We start from the raw sequence: 20,450 nt of genomic DNA, 5'->3' as shown, positions 1-20,450 counted from the left end.
TCAGTTAATCATGGTTAAGTGTAAAAGTTTATACAGAAACACGTGTTTTGTATTCATTTGCTTGATGTAAACATCAGTTTTTTCCATAAGAACCCTATAGGCGAGCCGTGAAAACAGTCTCTTGCATAAATGCAGAGTAATACTGCGTACAATAGATCTTTGTGGTCCGATCCTTTCACGGACCCCGCGCATAGCAGGAGCTTAGTGCACCGGACTGAGTGCCCTTTCAATAAGAACCCTATAGGATGTCATTATATTCCCTAAGAACAATATATGTAAATTGTTTTTAATATCTGTCACTTTCAATATCTTTAGCTGAGATGGCTCAGATATACATAATTAAACTAATGGTCAATATGCCACCAAAGAGGTGCCAGAAAACTAATCTAATATATGGTACAAAAATATCATACTCTTAAATTATAGCCAATAACAACAACAATAACAATCCAGTATAATCCTACTAGTGGGGTCTGGGGAGGGTAGTGTGTACGCAGACCTTATCCCTACCCTGGGGTAGAGAGACTGTTTCCGATAGACCCTCGGTCTCGCTCCCTCCAAGAATTCTCCACCCTGCTCTTGGGGTGACTCGAACTCACAACCTCTTGGTTGAGGTGGATGGTGCTTACCACTAGAGCAACTCACTCTTGTAATATATAGCCAATATATATAGTAATAAACTGTTTGGGCCATGAATATGGGCCCGGACTCTCTCCAACCGCCGGCACAATGTCCCACAACCATTTTGCCGGCCCAAAAATCTACATTTCTCCTACCCTTCAAAACAGAATGAACTTCTTTCCATTCTCCTCTCCATTATAACTCACCAAACAATATTTCCACCATCTTATCACCTTCATTATTTATCTCTTCTTCTCTGTCAAAAACCATGTTAACATCTCCGGTCCACGAGGACGCCGGCTTGTCACCATCTCCAACCATTAGCTCCACCACGTTAGAGGTGGAAGAAGTCCGTCTTAGCGTAAACTCGGAGGTGGAAACAACCATATACAATGCTCATACTTCCATTTCATCCTCCATAAAGCCCCATGCAACGTCTAACGATCCATGCTGGAACGCCATGCGTCGTGTCCAGACAGAAGTCGCGAGTTTGAGCCTTGATGATTTTTCCTTTATTCGAAAAGTTGGAAGTGGAGACATTGGTTCTGTTTATCTTGTTGAACTAAAGGGTAATAAAGGGTGTTTGTTTGCAGCTAAAGTGATGGATAAAGAGGAATTGGTTAGTAGGAGTAAAGAAGGTAGAGCTAGGATAGAAAGGGAAATATTGGGAATGTTGGACCACCCTTTTTTGCCTACCCTTTATACAACGTTGGACACTGATAAATGGTCTCTTTTGTTGACTGAGTTTTGTCCTGGTGGTGATCTTCATGTTCTCCGGCAACGGCAGCCGGAAAAAAGATTTGATGAAGCCGCCGTCCGGTTAGTAGTACTTCTCTTCTATCATTACTGTCTTTTTGATTTAACCATCTGTTATTCGAAACCTACTATACCGATTAATTCAGATTCATGCCGCATAGACATGTTAAAATGGAGAAGTACTACCAACAGGGTTGTAGTGGCGTGTGTAAGTACTCTTTCTTCCTTATTACCAAAGACTTCAGGTTCAAGCTTGGGTATCGCCTTTGTTAGAGAGTGCTTTAATCCTAATGTGAGATTTTTTGAAGCAAATACGGATTTAGTCTGGTCCCAATACTAGTACTATACACTAGGTGATAAACCAAAAAATAAATGAGAAGCGCTATTGTATTAGTCAATTCTCTATTTTCAGAGCTCAAACCCTAGAAGTCCGATTAAGGTTAGAGGAATTCCATCCATCCCGGCCGCCATACTCATTGATTTTTCCTCTACAATTAATTATTCCAACTATATTTTAATTAACTGTGTGGTGATGATTGATGTAGTCAATGTGAATGTTTGTCCAGTTTGCCACTTTGCCTATGGGCCACTTTGGTAGAGTTCTAAGATAATGTGGAAATAAATTTTAATATAAAATGATGTTTAATGTGTCCTACTATTATTTTGCTTTCTATTATTAGCTGAAACTTATTATGACTAATTAATGTAACATGTGACTTTGTCTATTTGATGTAACAGGTTCTACACATCAGAAGTGGTGGTTGCTTTAGAGTATTTACACATGATGGGGATAATTTATCGTGATTTAAAGCCTGAAAATGTACTAGTAAGATCAGATGGTCATATTATGTTAACTGATTTTGATCTCTCACTAAAATGTGATGATTTAACAGTAATGCCTCATCTTGTTCAAGAAAGTAGTCCAAAGCTAAATCATTCAAATGATCGTTCCTCCAATAATTCACCTCCATATAATTCTACGTCTTCGTGCATTCTACCAAATTGTATCGTGCCACATGTCTCGTGCTTGTACTCTAAACACAGGCGAAGAAGAAGAAGAAGAACGATTCAACGGCCCCTCAGGATGGTAGCTGAGCCAATCGAGGCGCGATCGATGTCATTTGTTGGAACCCACGAGTACTTGGCCCCAGAAATTGTGTCAGGGGAAGGCCATGGCAATGCAGTGGACGCTAGGGATTTTCATGTATGAATTGTTATACGGTGTGACGCCTTTTAGAGGGCTTGACAATGAGTTCACTCTCTCAAACATTGTGGCTCGACCCTTTGAGTTCCCTAAGGAACCAATAGTTCCAACCATGACTAAGGACTTGATCACTCAACTTTTGGTTAAGGACCCTACCATGAGAATGGGGTCCACAATGGGGGCCACAACAATTAAACAACATCCTTTCTTTGATGGTGTGAATTGGGCACTCTTGAGATGTACAACCCCACCTCATATTCCCCAATATTTCAAAACTAGAGACTTTGTCTCATCTTATGATAATTGTGATGATTATGTTGATTATTATTAATGATAAGAGTTTCACCAGCATTGTATAGTCATTATATATATGTAACTGTTTATTGCTAGTCTGATATAACTAGTTATCTAGAAAATAGAGTAAATAATTTGATGTAGTATGTGAAAACGCATTAATAATATAAAAGAATTTTTACACTATTAGTGCATTAATCTAATTTTTTCACTTGATATTCATGAATAGAACTGCATATGCTACCATATTAGGCGTAATTGCCACACCAATGATTGATATATTAAAGTTGCACTAGGTTGTTAATAGGGAAATGAGTTTTAAAAGGGGTCTTAGAAGAAGATTTGTTTTAAAATAAATTATTCACATAAATTGTGAATTGGATCCTAAATTGTAAAATAATTATTAATTTTGACTTTTACTCACTTACGGGGCCTTGTTTATAAGTAAGGCGGGACAGCTGATTACAAATAATTTGTTGGTAGATTGCTTTATACATGGTAACATATTTATCAGTCTAGATTGCATAACATTTTTCTCCAAGCTGGTAATTCTTTTATTCTAATATTCTATTCATTGGATGATGTTACCCTTTATGTGAGGTAATGAGTTTGCATGTATATAGTCATCATTCCTTCTATTTATAAAAAGTTGAGAGTTGATATTAATGATTGTCATGAAATGGAGAGATATCAAGTATTCGAAATTCATTAATTTGATTAATTTGAATTCGCGTCTCGTTAAGTCCATTAAAAAAAGCTTTCTTACCAAAAGTTTATCTATAGGATTACCCTTTTATTTGAGATAATGATTTTGCATGTACTCATCCTGCTATTTATGAATACTTGAGAGTCGATATTAGTAATTTCGCTATGAAATGGAGAACTATCCTATATTATAAACGTATTGACTTTATTAACCCGATTTTGCGTAGTGTAGGGCCTATTAGTAGTTTATCTATTCATATGTGCTATTCAAATTAGTTTGAAACAGGGGCGTGTTAATCAACAGCTGAGCAATAAGCTAGTAGCTAACTGTGATTAATTTTAATATAATATTAAACTAGAGTTAGAGAGTTAGTTAGTTGACAGTTAAGTAAGTCGGTTAGGTTATTATAAGTAGTAGTCGACTCTGTACAGTTGTTCAGTTTTTCAGAAATACATGTAGCTCTTCTCTGATTTCCTCTTCTTCCAGATTCTTTTTCTTAGCTTTGATTTCCATATCCATAGCAGCTAACATGGTATCAGAGCTGGTTGAAATCTAAGCTAATTTGCGAGCACATCTCGTCTTCTCTGTTACTTCAATTCTGCAATTGAGTGCTGAATTGAGCTAGAGTAACCTTCGATTGAAGATAGGGTTTGTTAGCTACTTACTCTGAAGCTATTTCTTAGTCAATAATGGCGATTGGAGATGAACACACTACCACAACCTTAACTACTGGTAATTTCACTGCTGGAATTACTACATTTCCTACCATCGATCACAACCACCCTTTTTACCTGCAATTAACAGATACACCAGGTAGTTCTCTGATTTCTCTTTAACTTACTGGATCAGACAATTATGCCTTGTGGAGTCGTGCAATGAGAATTGGCTTGCTAGGTAAAAGTAAACTAGGTTTTGTCGATGGCAAATTTCCTAAGTCTAAATTTGAGCCTGGGCTTCATGATCTATGGGAGAAAGTTAATGCTATAGTTCTCTTATAGATAATGAATGTTGTGAGACCAGGGTTGTTGAGTAGTGTCTTGTATGCATCTAGTGCTCATAAAGTTTGGAAGGATTTGAAAGAGAGGTTTGATAAAGTAAATGGTTCAAGAATACTGTATTTGCACAGAGAAATTCACACACTAACCCAAGGTACTATGACTGCAACTGACTACTTCTCAAGGCTTAGAGAGCTGTGGGATGAGTTTGATACCCTCATGCCTTGTCCTTGTCCTGAATCTAAACAGTATGCTTTACACTTTGAGTATCAAAGACTTCTTCAATTTTTCATTAGGTTGAATGAGTCCTACTCTCAATCAAGGAGTCAGATCATGATGATGTCCCCTCTCCCTAGTATAAACAAAGCTTATTCTTTGTTAGTAGATCATGAAAGTCAAAGAAACCTCACAAGCACAACACAAGTTGCTCAGGTTACTGAGGCTTTGGAGAGTACAGCCATGTATAGCAGTAAGAATGTGAATAATGCTGGAAATTATAAATCCAAAAAGAGCCAAGTTTAATGTGAATACTGTCACTATAAGGGACATACAAAAGAAAATTGTTACAAATTGATTGGATATCCTTCTGACTTCAAGACCAAAAGAAAAGGAGTTAGTCCTGGACAATATGCCAATTATGCAGGCAATGTAGAAATTACATGTGTAGAAAGATAATGAGTCAACCTGCTCTTTTCAGTAGATGTCACATCCAGCTCCTGTTTTCACTCCTGAGCAATATCAACAAATTATTCATCTACTTTCTAAAGGGAGCTCAGAAGGATCAGACACATCCAACAAAGTTGCTGCAACAGGTATTCTAAATCATGCGAATGCTTTTATGTCTCAATGTGTCAATAGTAAGTGGATAGTTGACACCGGGCCTTCAAATCACATGACTTCAAGTTTAGAGATGCTACATACTCATATACCACTTCCAAATATAGAGGCAAACAAAGTATATTTGCCTACTGGACATGTTGTGTCAGTGTCACACACAGGTTGCACTTCTGTATTAAGTAACCAGGAGATCTCTAATGTTCTGTACATTCCTGACTTTAAGTTTAACTTATTATCAGTCTCAAAACTCACTAAGGAGCTAAAGTGTATGGTTGGATTCTTCCCTGACTTCTGTATTTTTTAGGACCTCTTCAGTGGTCAGGTGAAGGGGATTGGTAGAGAAGAACATGGGTTGTTCTGCAAGGAGGCACCTCAAAACAAGATCTACATCAGGCAACAAATAAGTATGTTAACACAGTAAATACTATGTCAGTATCTTCATGTACTTCTATTTCTAGCACTTTGTGGTATAGAAGGTTAGGACATGCTCCTTTAGATATAATAAAGAGAGTATAAACACTAAGCAAACTCACAACAATTGATTCTCATCATTGTACTGTCTGTCCTGTAGCCAAACAAACTAAGTTGCCCTTCCAGCTAAGCAGTACCACTACAAAATTAGTGTTTGAACTAGTTCACTGTGATATATGAGGATCTTATAGAGTGCCCACACATGATGGTAAGAGATATTTTATCACAATAGTTGATGACTATACGAGGTATACTTGGATCTTCTTACTACACTCTAAGTCAGATGTTATTGTAGTTCTAAGAGATTTTCTTAATCAAGCAAAAAATGTCTTCTCTACTGCTGTAAAAGTTCTAAGAACTGATAATGAAAGTGAATTTTTCAGTACTGAGTTTAAGAGTCTACTATCTAGTCTTGGTATTTTACATCAAAGCACATGTGTTTCTACACCCCAACAGAATGGGGTGGCAGAAAGGAAACACAAGATCATCTTGGAAATAGCTAGATCACTCAGATTCCAACCTGCTGTACCTTTACGATTTTAGGGAGAATGTGTTGCTACAACAGTATACTTACTTAATCGACTGCCTTCTAAAGTTGTTGGATACAAATCACCATTTGAGATGCTGTATTTGCACCCTCCTTCATTGCCTCATCTCAAAGTTTTTGGCTGTTTATGTTATGCCACCATACCTCAAGTGCTGGATAAGTTCTCACCCAGAGCAATACCTGTTGTGTTCTTAGGATACTCCTCCACTCAAAATGGGTATTTGTTGTACACTTTGCATTCAAGAACATTCATAGTCAACATGAATGTTGTGTTTCAAGAGAATATTTTTCCCTTCAAGCATGCAACATCTACTGGAACTCCTGTATTCCCTATCCTAGATTTGTTATCTCCTACTCTGAGCAAAATCACTTCTCCTTCCCCTACACCACAAGTAATAGAAGTGTCCATTGATACTAGTTCAAATCAGTTGCCTGCACACTCTTCTCAGGGAGCCCCTCACTCTGCAACAAACTCAGAAGAAGCTGCTTCTACAACTCCGTCTGTTGTTGGTCAATTGCGTGATCTCAGTCATAATACACTTGTGTTTCCTCAACAAGCTGATGAGATTCCTACAGAACACAGAAGATCATCTAGACCAAGCAAGCCACCTCTGTGGCTGCAAGACTATGTCACTACTTCTAAAGGCTCTAAATGCACTTATCCTATCTCTTCCTATGTGGACTACTCTCATGTCACTCCATCCTATAAGAAAGCTCTTGCAACCTATTCAGCTATTTCAGAACCAACTTCCTTCAAAGAAGCTGCAGCTGATCCTAAGTGGATAACAGCAATGAAGTTGAAAATTGCAGCCTTTGAGGATAATCACACTTGGAGTATTGTAGATTTTTCATCTAGGAAGACTCCTATTGGTTGCAGGTGGGTTTACAAAATTAAGTACAAAGCATTTGGTGAAGTAGAGAGGTTTAAAGCCAGGCTAGTGGCTAAAGGTTATAGCCAGAAAGAAGACTTGGATTATGGAGAAACTTTCTCCCCTGTGGCCAAGATAGTGATTGTTAGGTCTGTTATTGCCTTAACAGCCTCAAGACATTGGTTGATTTTTCAAATGGATGTCCACAATACCTTTCTCAATGGAGATCTCACTGAAGAAGTCTATATGCAATTGCCTGAGGGGTTTGCTAGACAGGGGGAGACTTATAGGAAGGTCTGCAAACTACATAAGTCCCTTTATGGGCTTAAGCAGGCACCTAGACAGTGGAATATGAAGCTGACATAAGCTCTACTCAACATGGGTTTTCAACAAAGTCACTATGGTTACTCTTTGTTTACAAAGAAGGCTGGGGATGATATAGTTGTCATATTGGTATATGTTGATGATCTTCTGATCACTGGGAGCAACCAACAACTATTATGTAGTACTAGATCAGACCTCAAGAAGAGGTTCAAAATGAAAAATCTAGGAGAACTTAAGTTCTTTTTAGGGATTGAGTTTGCAAGGTCCAAGAGAGGAATCCTTATGTGTCAAAGAAAATATGCCTTAGAGATAATTTCTGAGTCAGGTTTGAGTGGTGCAAAACCAGCTGGAACACCACTAGAGCTGAATCAGAAGTTAACTTTAGTGGAGTATGATAACTGCTTCAAGAATGACAACACTCAGGTAGATGAAGTTCTTAACAATCCTGGTGCTTATCAAAGGCTCATTGGAAGATTGTTGTATCTCACTATGATAAGACATGATATTGCATTTGTAGTTCAGGTTATTAGTCAGTATATGCATTGTCCTAAAATCTCTCACATGGAAGCAACACTAAGAGTTGTAAAGTACATAAAAGAGGCTCCTGGACTGGGGTTGTTCTTGCCTGCAGAATCTGCAAATCAATTAAGTGCCTATTGTGACTCAGACTGGGGGGCATGTATACAAACTAGGAGATCAGTCACATGGTATTTGGTAAAGTTTGGAAGTGCATTGATATCCTAGAAATCCAAGAAGTAGAGTACTTTATCCAGAAGTTCTGCAGAAGCTGAGTTTAGGAGCATGGCATCATGCGCAGCAGAAGTCACCTGGCTAGTAGGACTGTTTAGTGAACTTGGTGTCAAAGTTGAACTCCCTATAACTCTGACATGTGATAGTAAAGCAGCAATCCAAATTGCAGCAAATCTAATCTTTCATGAGAGGACAAAACACATTGACATAGATTGCCACTTTGTGAGAGAGAAGCTGAGTCAAGGTCTGCTAAAAACTGAGTATGTTAATACTGAAGACCAACTAGCAGATATACTTACCAAAGGTTTGGGAAAAGCTCAACATGAACAGCTGCCGAACAAACTAGGGTTGAAGAACTTGTATCAACCATCAGCTTGAGGGGGATTGTTAATCAGCAACTGAGCAATAATCTAGTAGCTAACTGTGGTTAATTTTAATGTAATATTAAACTAGAGTTAGAGAGTTAGTTAGTTGAAAGTTAAGTAAGTCGGTTAGGTTGTTATAAGTAGTAGTCGACTCTGTATAGTTGTTTAGTTTTTCAGAAATGCATGTAGCTCTTCTCTGATTTCCTCTTCTTCCAGATTCTTCTTCTAGCTTTGATTTCCATATCCATGGCAGCTAACGGGGCGGAGCTAGAAGCTGAAATATGTGTTCAGCCGAATCCAGTAGCTTTTGTTCAAATAGTATATTTGTGTTAAAAAATAAATTTAGAACCCAATTATTAATATTTAAATCCAATTAACTATATATAAATATTAAAATTATTGTTCTAAAATTCAGAATTCAGGTTACTTTCCTTGACTTTGGTAAAGCAAAAAAGGAAAAATAATTGAATAAGGTTGAGAGAAGTAAAACCAAAAAAGGAAAAATAGAGTTCGAAAGACGGTCATTAATCAGTTTCGTCATTTTCTTCCATATAAGGCAACAATAAATAGCCTGCTGCTAGAGAGCCAAAAATTTGAACCAAACAGAAAACGCAACAGCCAAACTATAGGGTTTTGGGAAGAATTAAGCTGTTTAATTTGTCTCCTTCAACCTCTTACCAAAACCACCATATTCATGAAATCTGTGTGTCAATTTTGTATATAAAGAGATGTTACACAACTCAGCTTCAGTTTCCTCTGCAATTTTTGAGTTTTTAATTGATGAAAATGGATAATAAAGAAGCATTCAATCACAAACTCCTTGATCGTGTCCAGGAGTCAATGGAAGAAGAGGTACGTCAATGGCGTCCGAACTTTCTAGAACTTTCTACCATATCATTTTTCCTTTTTTTTTTTTTTGTTTTGTGAAAGATATACACGTTTTTGTGCTGTTTTTAGGATATGGAATGCGAGAAAATGGATGATGACGTATTCAGCCAACAACTACTTGGTGATATCTATCAGTCTCTCGAAAATGAGGTACGTCATTTGCACTGCATATTCTAGAAACATTTTTTTTTTTTTTTACAGTAATTCTGTAATTTCGAACCTTAAATTCTCACTTGCATTTATGCGTGAAGGCCGTTACAGTGCATCAAACATGTGATCTTCAAGTTACGTATAGAGAAGCTCTATAGTTAATCCTTTATGTTTGCTAGTACTTAATTCTTTTTTGTTTTAGTTAGAATCCAATTATTTTTCATTGTAAAATTTAGTCAAAGTTCATCTACTGAAGAGATCCTTTTGTAAGGTGTTTATTTCTTGTTTTTTTGGTATAAGTTTAATGATATGGTTAGAGACAGAGATTACAGTTTAATTATATGTGCTACGCTTGGTCTCTCTCTTAATGTCACAGCAACTCTCATTTTTCTCTGCTATTTCTAGGTTTCCAATTGCCAGAAAATGGATAAAGGCGCACTCGTTCAACAACTACTTGACCGCATTCAGTCCCTTGAGGATGAGGTATACCAATGACACTGCATTTTCTGGTAGTTTTCTATTCCCCCTTTTCCCAATTTATATGGCATTGTTTTACCGCGCATAGAGTTTAAGAGAGAAAGAAAAGCTTTTAAAACTTGTGGTTTATGAACAAGCCATAGACACTTGTGTGGCATTGCATTAAGGGTAAAATGAGAAATTTAAATTTAAATTATTTCTATATAAGAAAGTATGACATTCCTTTTTGGATATACTAAAAAGGAAAATATGCTACATAAATTGGAACAGAGGAAGGAGTATAATTTTTTTCTTCTAATTTTTGAACCTGAATTGTCTATTGTCTTAACTCTTAAATAGCTCTTGCACAAATTCCTCCTCGATTAGTGTGGTAAGCGGAGAGTGGACTAATAACATTTTGCAGCCGTGTCTTGCATTTAGCAAAGAGGCTGTTTTAATGCCTTGAAACGGTGACTTACATGTCACTATTGAGACATTGAGTAATTCCGTCGTTGTGTCAATGCTTATCCTCGTAGAAATCTACAGTGTAGGCTTAAAATTTATGTGCATTAGTAGTTTTTCTAGGTTCACGTAAAGACAAAGATCCTTCTTTGAGGTGTTTGCTTGAGTTTTTGTATTATTAAATGACGTGGAAATGTTAAAGGTATATCAATCATTGGGGATGACTTTTGCAGGGTTTGGTTGATAGCTATTTCCAAATTTGCTACTCGTTGAAGGAGGACAACGGTCCTTATTTCTTCCTGGAGCTAATTCCAAGCTTTTTATCCGATGCTCGCACTGTTATGCGTGACATGGCTGAGGCCCTGTATGTTCTTGTCGTGTTGATATGTTTTGACCTACAGTTGTTGATTTGTGTTACTTTCTTTCTTTAATTTTAGTGAGTCACCAGTTGTGGACTTTGATGTTTTAATTGAGCATTGTATCAAGCTGAAAGGAAGTTCTGCATGGTAAGTTGTATTTTGTTAAAGTAGCCATAAATGTTCTTCCACTTAAAGCTTATTTAGATACTTGATATTTGCAACACGGTCTAAAAGTTATATACATTGCATCATTAACACAGAATGGGCAGAGAGGATTCAAATAGGAAACACTAACTAGTTTGCGACGAGGCATAGTTGATTGATTTTGTTTTATCAGAAAGAAGCCGTTTTGTAATTTTTTTAATCTAAACATTACTATCTCTCATATCTTACCGAGGATTTATCAATACTTTTTCCACGGAAAACTCTCTGCAAGTGGATCATCAATCTTTTGTTGAATATGCCACAGCTGGAATCTTGGGTTAGCCTTTGCCTCTATAATTACTTGCTATAGGAATGATTCTAATGATACTGCTCAACTTATTTTGCAGCCTTGGAGCCTGTAAGATTACGAATGTATGTTCTGATTTTTCCAAGGCTGTTGACAAGAAATCCAAGGATGAGTATGATTGTTTCTTCATCAGCTTGATATTTGTATACAACTCCTTGTTCTTTAGGTTTTACGATTGACTTGCTTGTTAGGTAATCTGTTTGAATTGGAAGCTGTTTAATACATGTCCTTATTCATCTAAAAAATGTAGGGATCTTGTGGTATCTCACTGGCATTGATTTAGTTTTGATGGAGATGGAAAACTAATGGTTTAGAGAACTTAATTGTACTTGGCTTTTTGTTACCATAGCTTCCATTTAGGTAGACAGTTTAGAATGCATTCCCTTGAACAGGCAAATATAAGAAAAGGAAAATTGAGTTTCATCTTGCCTGCAACCCCATGCATTTTATGGCCATTGAACCCCTTAATCTTTTACTTTCATTTTCCTTTCATGGAAAAAAGAAATCTAGCAACTCACTCTGTTTAACACTTATGCTGACAAAAGGAGGACAAATTGTAATTCTAGTTTTTCACGTGGGCTAAGAATGTTTAAAAAGGTTCTTCTACATGTAAGCAAACTGCATAACCAGTGTGATGCTTATTATTGCTTCTTTTTCCTTCTTGTGATAAGGCTGGGAGACAGGGCTTTTACAAGATGTATGAGCACTTTATTTAAGAACAACTTTAGGATATAGTGCGGGTCTAGATGTGGGAAAAGATGTTTAAGAAAACGTTCTTTCTTATTCATGTAAGAATATTGCACAACTGTGATCTTGCTTTATATATTGTTTCTTTTCACTTAATATTAAGATTGAGAGACAAGGGCGGACTCTTTTAAGATGTGATGTATATTAGTAGAGATTATATATATAAAGAAAAAAGAAAATCAAACATTTGTTCAAGGTATTCTGAAGATGTGTATAGATTCAGCATAGTCCAGGAGAAAAAAATTGGAACCTTTGCTGGTGAGCTCTTCTGCTTCTTGTTTCCTTTCATGTTAAAGGTGGATGACTGTTTCTCGCAACTATTTTTCTGATTAGGACAGAAAGGTTCTGTGAAGAAAACTCCTTAAAAATCCTGGATTCAAATCCCTGCTTGGTGCATGATATATTAGAACACTCTACATTTCAGTTGAAAAAAGTAAAAAAGAAAGAAAGATTGAGTGGATCCATCTATTTTATCTATAAGGTCCTGTCTGGAGGTAACTAGTAATTATATTATGAGATTAAGGAGAAAGCTTAATTGTTTGAGGGATTAAGGAGAAAGCTTAATTGTTTGAGGGCACTCAGGAGCACACCTTGGGGTAGTTTTCTTGAGGAAGTCAGGTGCATATCCATGGACTTTAGACTTTTACCTGAGAGATACACCTGTTTCCTTTTGCCAGAATTGTCTGCATCAAAAGCTTTTTCTTTCCCTTAATGCACAAAAAAAGGAAAGAAAAGAGAAAGACGTTAAATGTCTCGAGTCATTTAGTATTGTGTTGGGTGACATGTCACCTGCATTCTATGTTCCCTCATAGGAAGATCTAGAATTCAATGAAGTTTTGGCTGTTCTGGTTACTGGAAGTGGTGGTTGTCCGAGTGGGTTACTCTATTGTATCCTCATGCATACTTGTCTGCGTGGTTTTTGACCTACATCTGTGTGGATGTTAGTTGTGAGAGAGGATGTATTAATCATTTTGCAATGATCAGAATGGTACTAATCTTGTTGCTTGGTTTTTTTTGTGACGTAGAATCGTTTCAGCATTAACTTTTCTTATTATGGTTAGAATTTCATTACCATTTGGAATCTTTTCTTTTTCAAAGCATAGATTTACATGATAGGAGTGTGCTTTCTCTAACAAGAAAAATCATTAACCACCCTCTGTGAGAATCATCTTGTTGGTCATCCTAATTTGCAAATATCACGAAGACGTCCCGTTTGGACTATATTTGGGTGAAGTTGAAACAACTGAGTATTTGAAGTTGAAGTTGAAATAGAGTATTTGGAAAAAAAAATTGTGTCCGGACATGAACTTCAGTTGGATAAAAGTTGAAGTTTGTCCTCAAACCAGTTTTCAAACTTCAAATTCTCTATTTCAAGTTGAAGTTGATATAATGGACAAAATTGTAAAACAGTCATTGATTTGCAAATAATATTTCATTGTTTTCATATAACATATTCCAAACGTCTAAGTGGTTATCTGACAAAACGTTTCCCCTTGGCTCTGTAGGTGTTTGCGGATATTAAGAAACATCAATCGAGAATATCGTGATCTTCAGAGCAAGTTGGAAAGCATTATGCAGGTACTATATTGTCATGTCTACATTTACTCTTAAGTCGTCGGTGACTTTTCAACTGTGTCATCTGGTAATACCGGAGAATCCAGCTTCTTCATGAGCTGCCCGTAGATGTCTGGGCAAATTACATTAACTTTCACTTACGAATACACCTATTCTATATCAATCTTTCTAACAGGTGTAGAAGTAAGGTCTTTCATGAATAATTCTAAAGCAGCTTAATATGATTTTCTTTAACTTATTTTAATCACTATTTAACCATCTATCAAATTTCTTCTGACACAATTGTATGTCTCTGTTGTATGGTTTGTTATATTGCATTGCTCTAATACTATAATCCCTCTGTAATGCAGTTAACTCATTATAATCCTGAAGATTATATTGCTGTCAGCTGACAGAAGTAATGAACCTAAAATTATAACCTCTTGAGATTATCCTGATCAAAGTTACATTCTACTTTTATCTTTTACTCCTATAGTACTATGCTATGCAATGTTGGCTTTCGTACATTTCCTACTAGATCCCACTCTAAGATGTCCCTAAGAACTATATCAAATTTTCCTTTTTTCCCTCTGTTTCTTGATTATGTCATTTCTGCATTTCATCATGTGAACATAGCTAGAGGAAAGTTAATAATATAACAGGAGACAGAAACCTCAATTAGGATTATATAAAGCCTTTTTAGCACGCATGAGAGTTACCATGGATGCGGCACTTTGAGATACTTGATAAATTTACTATTCTGGTGGTATTCCGAGAGAACCTGAAGTTACTAATTTTGGCTCTTAAATTATGAGAGTATGCTTTTGTTAGTCAGGAAACTGCTGCTGCTTGCCGAAATGCTAATCATGATAAATAAGAATTTTGCTCGTATTTAAGACTAAACCATTCAATTTCAGAGGAGGTTTTATAGAGTAATCAACCTAATTTCTTCTTGCATTTTTGTTTTCAACTGTAATGCTAGTAGAAGTTTGTGTAAATTGTCTAATAAGTAACATTCTTCTTTGCATGTAAATGAAGCTTGAGAAGGAAATCGTTTCTGCTGACAGCTCAGAGTCATGATCTGTCACTGGTGATTCTCTCATCCTAAGTAACCGTAATATTCTGTACTTCCCTTTTTTTTAATATTTGTGTGTAATGCTTTTTGCTTCCAGATCTAAAGATGGGGAATCAAGGAAAGGCCGAATCATGGACATCGTTTCAAGAATCAATTATAACGTTGGAGAGCTTGAGAAAGCTGCTTAGGTTTCCAAATCTGAAGAACAAAGAATGTGCTTTACAATTCTACTGCTAGAAAAGCTATGAAAAATAACAATGTTTAAACTTTTTTAATTACCATACAGGTGCAACTGTTTTGTATAAGACAATTACAGTATCTTCATTTATTTTATCTTGTTTTATTGTACCGTGTTCTTTTATGGTTGAAAAGTCAAGCTGCGAAGCAAGATAGTAAGAGTATTTTAAAATATCTTTTTTAAGTTGTGCACAAGCCATCCCGCGTTCCCGCAAGATCTAGGGAAGAGTCGCATCCTAAGGGTGTGATGTAGACAGCTTAACCTAATGCAAGCATTAGTGGCTACTTCCATGGCTTAAACCCTTCTGTGACATATAGGTTAAAAAAATTATCTTTTTTAAGTGAGCTTTATTAATTATTACACTATTCGTTTTGTTAGGTATTTATGGAAGGCCTAAAAGGATGAAAAGATCACACTTTCGCGGTTAGCCTTGACCCTTTTCTTGAAAGCCAAACGTCAAATTGTCTTGCAAATTATTTTTTGAACTGTAAATGCTGTCGAACTTCCCGATAAAGGAACTGTATAAGACAAGGATCAAATGAAGTTAAAATGGTTGTGTCCTCTTATTGGAGAATCAAGCACTTATTTATTTGTTCATATGTACTAGACCACCTCTTACAGAAAAACACATGAGTCCAAAAAACATATTGTCCTTTTTGTTAATGGTTGCTCTCTTCAATTTATAGAAGTTTACACTTGTATAAGTGGTCTCCAGCATAGAGTCCATGTCCGAAGAGAAAGTTATACAACTAGGGAATGAAAGAGCTTCTCAAATGGATGAAATGGGGACTCAATGCTTGTGCTTTCAAGAAGCTTCTGTCAAAAAATAAAATTGCACCAAACTTGTCTATCAAATAGATAAGGAAATATTTTCAACAAGTTATTAGCAAGAAAGGGAAAGAAATAATTTGTGCTTTCAACCACATAAGACATGTTTTACTCGGGACTTCCTTTCCCTATGATGATTGAGAAATGAATCTTCTGTTTCAGTCTGCGTCAGCATACAGTTGACAATAAGTTTGTGCTCGAGGAGGATAAACTGGACAACTTCGTGAGTTTCCTCGAAAAAAGTGGTATTGATCTGAATAACTTCAGGTATTAATTTGTATGCCTGCATCTTTCTAATGGTATTCAGGACACCATTTAGACACGAAAGTGTAACAAAACTGATTGAACGCTAAGAGAACTACTTGTAAATCTCTCTTAACCTTGAGAAAGTTTTCAGCATTTGCTGGGATTTCCATTTCAAATGCACACGCCAAAGATTACTCAACATTAGGGAGGTATTGTCCTCAAGTGAAGAATATCACAGCTATGGTACATTTGGTACAGGTGAATTGGTTGAAGAGAGCGGACTCAAGCCCTGACTGACCTTTACCTGAAGCTTCACACCATGAGATGTAATCAAGAAGAACCAGTTGGAAGAACCATGGAAGTCTGATTGTAAAATATCAGTGGCAGCTTTACATGGGCTTTTTCCGCTAGTATGCATACACCAGGGACTATTATGCATACACCAGGTAAAGTTGTTGCCATGTGACCAGGTGGTCACTGGTTCAAGCTGTGTAAACAGCCTCTTGCAGAAATGCAGGGTAAGGCTGCGTACAATAGACCTTTGTAGTCCGGCCCTTCCCTGCACTCCGCGCATAGCGGGAGCTTAGTGCACCAGGCTGCCCTTTTTATGCATACACCAGGGACTATTATTTCTTAAAAAGAGATGCGACTCAAATTTGAACCCAAGGAGGAGGCAAGCTCATATCAGCTAGGGCATCACTATCTTTGGAATGGTCAACTGGAGTAAGCCGAAGAATGGATGTGTTGCTAACTACAGTCAGAGCTCGGGTTTAAAAATTTATTGACCTCTCAATAGTCAATCAACTACGCCTCAACAGTAAACTAGTTGGGGTCGATTGAATGAATCCTCTTGTATCTACCGAGAGGAGTTATCATGGTTAGACTATCTCTATGCTGCCTGTCAACCTACTGCAATCCTTCTCCACAATTCGGGCTTGAGACCGAGTTTGCTTGAGACATATTGAAGTCATGGAGTTAACATTGTCGACCTCTCACACAGAGATTCCAGCCAAGAACTAATTAAATATTTATTCTACTTAATTGTCACCTGTCAATCATTGGTAGATGAATCTATTCAGATATCTTGTATACTTACTCCTCAAACTGCAATGAGAACATGACCTCAGGCACATATCCTGAATCAAACAATTGGGCCGTCAATCCAGTCAAAACTTGCTGCAGATAGCTTTCCTGAAGGGACATAATATTACATGCAGAGAATGTATATATTTTATTCTGCAACTCAGTCCAACTATATCCAGTCTCCTTCTTTAATGATTTCTCCTTTATCAGCTTTCTCATCTTGGCCGTTTCATCCCACATCTGTAATTCCGCATAGATATTAGACAATACGATATAGGCTGAAGTATCATCTGGATCGATACCTAAAATCTTTTCAGCGGCATATTTCCCCAAGATGAAGTCTCTGTTAGCTTTGCAACCAGACAAGAGGCACCGCCACACCACCTTATCTGGTTCCCCTGGAAAGCTCTTTATAAAACCATAAGCTTCTTTTGTCTGTCCTTTGCGAGCAAATAGACTCACTATACACGCCAAGTGATCTGTCCTTGGAGTGATTCCATACACCTGGGTCATACTATTGAAGTGATGAAGTCCCTCATCTAAAAGTCCAACGTGTCCACAGGCAGATAATACTCCAAGAAATGTGATATCATTAGGTTTAATCCCACTATTTTGCATAGTAGCATAAATCTCTAAAGCTTCTTTCCCAAACCCATGTTGCGCATATCCTACAAGCATGGTGTTCCAAGATACCAAGTTTTTCATAGGAAGGATGTCAAAAACTCTACGAGCGTCTCCAAGTCGTCCACATTTAGCATACATATCAATGAGGGTGCTCCCAACAACCACATTGGAATCAAATCCAGGCTTCAGAACACGACAATGAGATTGCTTGCCCCATTCAATAGCAGGTAAATCCCCACAAATGCTCAAAATGCTAGAGTAGGTGTAAAGACTCGCTTCGAAACCCTCAAGCAACATCTCCTTGAGAAATCTCATAGCATCTTCATACCGACCTGAGCTCACACATCCAGCAATTAGCGTATTCCAGCTAACAACATCATGTTCTTTCATTTCTTGAAAGAGCTTTAATGATTCGTCAAACAGGTCACTCTTGGAGTAAAGGTCCATCAAAGCATTGCATACGAAACTAAATGAGTCGAATCCCAATTTTACAATCCGGCAATGGATCTGTTTCCCAACTCGAACTCCTTTTACATCAGCAAAAGCTCCAAGAACTGAAGAAAAAGTTCTCTCACTTGGTTTCAAGTCTGAGGAAAGCAACTTACAGAAAAGGTCAATGGCCTCTCTTCCACTCCCTAACTGCACACAGCCACCAATCATTGCAGTCCAAGCATGCAATTCCCGTGCATCTGCCTCATCAAAAGCTCGACGTGCCAAGTCTAATACACCACATTTTGCATAAAAATCAATCAAACCAGTCACCAAAAACTGATCCATCCCAAAACCAGACTTGACAATCAGACTATGAATTTGCATCCCAAGTTGCAAAGTTTTCATAGCAGCACAAGCATTCAAAACACTCCCACAGAAAAACTCGTTCACTATCCCCCCTACCCTCAAAGCCAACAAGAAAATCATCAATCCTTCTTGATACTCCCCACAATGGCAATAACAAGAAATGAGAGAAGCCCAAGTAACAGAATTGGGTTCCAAAATGCCATCAAATACCAGTCTTGCTGACTTCAACAACCCACATTTGCCATAAAAATTAACCAAACAATTAGTCACAAAACTATTAAGGCTCTCCTCAGTTCTATACATCCTCCCATGTAACTCCTTCCCTGTTCTTTCAGCTCCTAAACTAGTGCAAGCTGATAAAGCAGCTACATATGTATAACCATTTGGAGCAAACCCATCTTCAAGAACCATTGATCTAAAACAACCCAAAGCTTTTTCCGACATACCCTTTTGAGAATATGTGGAAATCAACGTTGTCCAGGAAATGATGTTTCTTTCAGGCATTCTGTCGAGCAGTTGTTGGGCATCAGCGAACTGATTGAGTTTTAGGTACATGACGAGCAAGTGATTGTTTATGTAAACGTCAGGTTTGGACCCAAATTTGAGTAGCTGTGCATGGACTGCCTTGCCATTGAGCAGGGATTTTGAGTTGGTGCATGCCCGAAGAAGTTGACTAATGGACATGAAAGAAAATATACAGAGTAATAATGACTACAGTGAAAATGTGAAATATAATTTCAAAATTTTAGACTCCTAAATAAAGTTATAATCTGTTTGACCAAACTTTTAAAATCAATTTATTTTGAAAAGTATTTTTCTCAAAAAGTAAAGTACTTTTGGTGATAAATAAAATATTTTTGAGCAGTAATTAGTATTTGGCCAAATTTTTAAAAACTGTTTCTAAATATATTTTTCTCAAAAGTATTTTTCAGAAAAATGATTTCGAAGAAAAACTACTTTTTTCTGCTTCTCAAATACTACTTTTCCTTTTACTCAAAAATATTTTTTTTTCTAAAAGCTTGGTCAAACACTCTCAATTTTTGGAAAAAGACACTTTTGGTAAAAAAAAAAAAAAAAAACACTTTTGATCCAAAAAGAAAATTTGGCCAAACAGACTATTAGGCTATATAATTTCTCTCAAACTTTGGGAATATATAATTTTGCCTAATGATGTCAGAATGTAAGTTATTACTTGACCAGGAGTTTAAATGGTTAGTATTATTTTTATTGTTTTAATGACTTATGGATTAGTATTTTTGTCTTAAGGAAATTGGCTCATCACTTCTTATCATTGAATCGTGTTAGTTAGCCTATTAATTAATGTCTAACTTAATTCTTTTAGATTTTCACTAAAATAAGTTATAACATTTCATGTTAGCCACTTGAAATTTTAAAAATTTTATCAATCATTCACGAGCTAGTGAAAGAGTCTTATAATTTCTTGTGGTACATGCACACAATACATCCCACCTAACAATAATAAAAGTTTAGTGACTTTAAATTAATCACCTTAATTTCAAGAATTAGTATATTTTTTCTCTAACCAAATTGTGGAGCAAATCAGAAGATGCTTAATTATCATGATTGTCTTAATACATATACACCCCTTTCAACTTGCCCATTTCTGGTTTTCACACCCTAAAAAATGAGTTCCTTTTTACACTGTTTATAGTATTTAATTTATTAATTTGT

The 20,450-nt window shown here is 36.7% G+C and overlaps 4 protein-coding genes and 1 pseudogene across 5 annotated transcripts; 4 read left to right on the top strand and 1 right to left on the bottom strand.

Annotated features, from left to right (window-relative positions):
- The first annotated feature begins 794 nt into the window (after positions 1-794).
- Positions 795-2,929, top strand: LOC104110510 (protein kinase G11A-like; annotated as a pseudogene).
- Positions 2,930-4,270: 1,341 nt separating this feature from the next.
- On the top strand, positions 4,271-5,098 carry LOC138893072 (uncharacterized). Its single transcript, XM_070176842.1, has 2 exons — positions 4,271-4,394; positions 4,602-5,098. The coding sequence occupies exons 1-2, from the start codon at positions 4,271-4,273 to the stop codon at positions 5,096-5,098; spliced, it is 621 nt and encodes a 206-aa protein (XP_070032943.1).
- A 2,580-nt stretch (positions 5,099-7,678) lies between these two features.
- Positions 7,679-8,368, top strand: LOC108947565 (uncharacterized mitochondrial protein AtMg00810-like). The gene has a single exon (XM_018775708.1). The coding sequence runs from the start codon at positions 7,679-7,681 to the stop codon at positions 8,366-8,368; it is 690 nt and encodes a 229-aa protein (XP_018631224.1).
- Positions 8,369-9,194: 826 nt separating this feature from the next.
- On the top strand, positions 9,195-15,289 carry LOC104110509 (histidine-containing phosphotransfer protein 2-like). Of its 2 annotated transcripts, XM_009620022.4 has the most exons (9): positions 9,198-9,591; positions 9,697-9,777; positions 10,183-10,260; positions 10,929-11,059; positions 11,133-11,201; positions 11,606-11,677; positions 13,818-13,890; positions 14,905-14,956; positions 15,039-15,289. In XM_009620022.4, exons 1-8 carry the CDS (start codon positions 9,520-9,522, stop codon positions 14,944-14,946), a joined length of 618 nt encoding a protein of 205 aa, XP_009618317.1. In that variant the 5' UTR covers positions 9,198-9,519; the 3' UTR covers positions 14,947-14,956; positions 15,039-15,289. The 2 variants fall into 2 exon arrangements, with proteins under 2 accessions (XP_009618320.1, XP_009618317.1); XM_009620025.4 differs by lacking the exon at positions 11,133-11,201 and having other exon boundaries at positions 9,195-9,591.
- A 687-nt stretch (positions 15,290-15,976) lies between these two features.
- LOC104110508 (pentatricopeptide repeat-containing protein At3g53360, mitochondrial-like) lies at positions 15,977-19,520 on the bottom strand. The gene has a single exon (XM_009620021.4). It carries the CDS (start codon positions 19,440-19,442, stop codon positions 17,346-17,348), a length of 2,097 nt encoding a protein of 698 aa, XP_009618316.1. The 5' UTR covers positions 19,443-19,520; the 3' UTR covers positions 15,977-17,345.
- Between the last annotated feature and the right edge of the window lie 930 nt (positions 19,521-20,450).

The sequence above is a fragment of the Nicotiana tomentosiformis genome, chromosome 5 (assembly GCF_000390325.3).
Source record: "Nicotiana tomentosiformis chromosome 5, ASM39032v3, whole genome shotgun sequence".
NCBI lineage: Eukaryota > Viridiplantae > Streptophyta > Magnoliopsida > Solanales > Solanaceae > Nicotiana > Nicotiana tomentosiformis.
The sequence above is the reverse complement of the archived record's forward strand: the minus strand, read 5'-3'. Positions and strand labels throughout refer to the sequence as shown.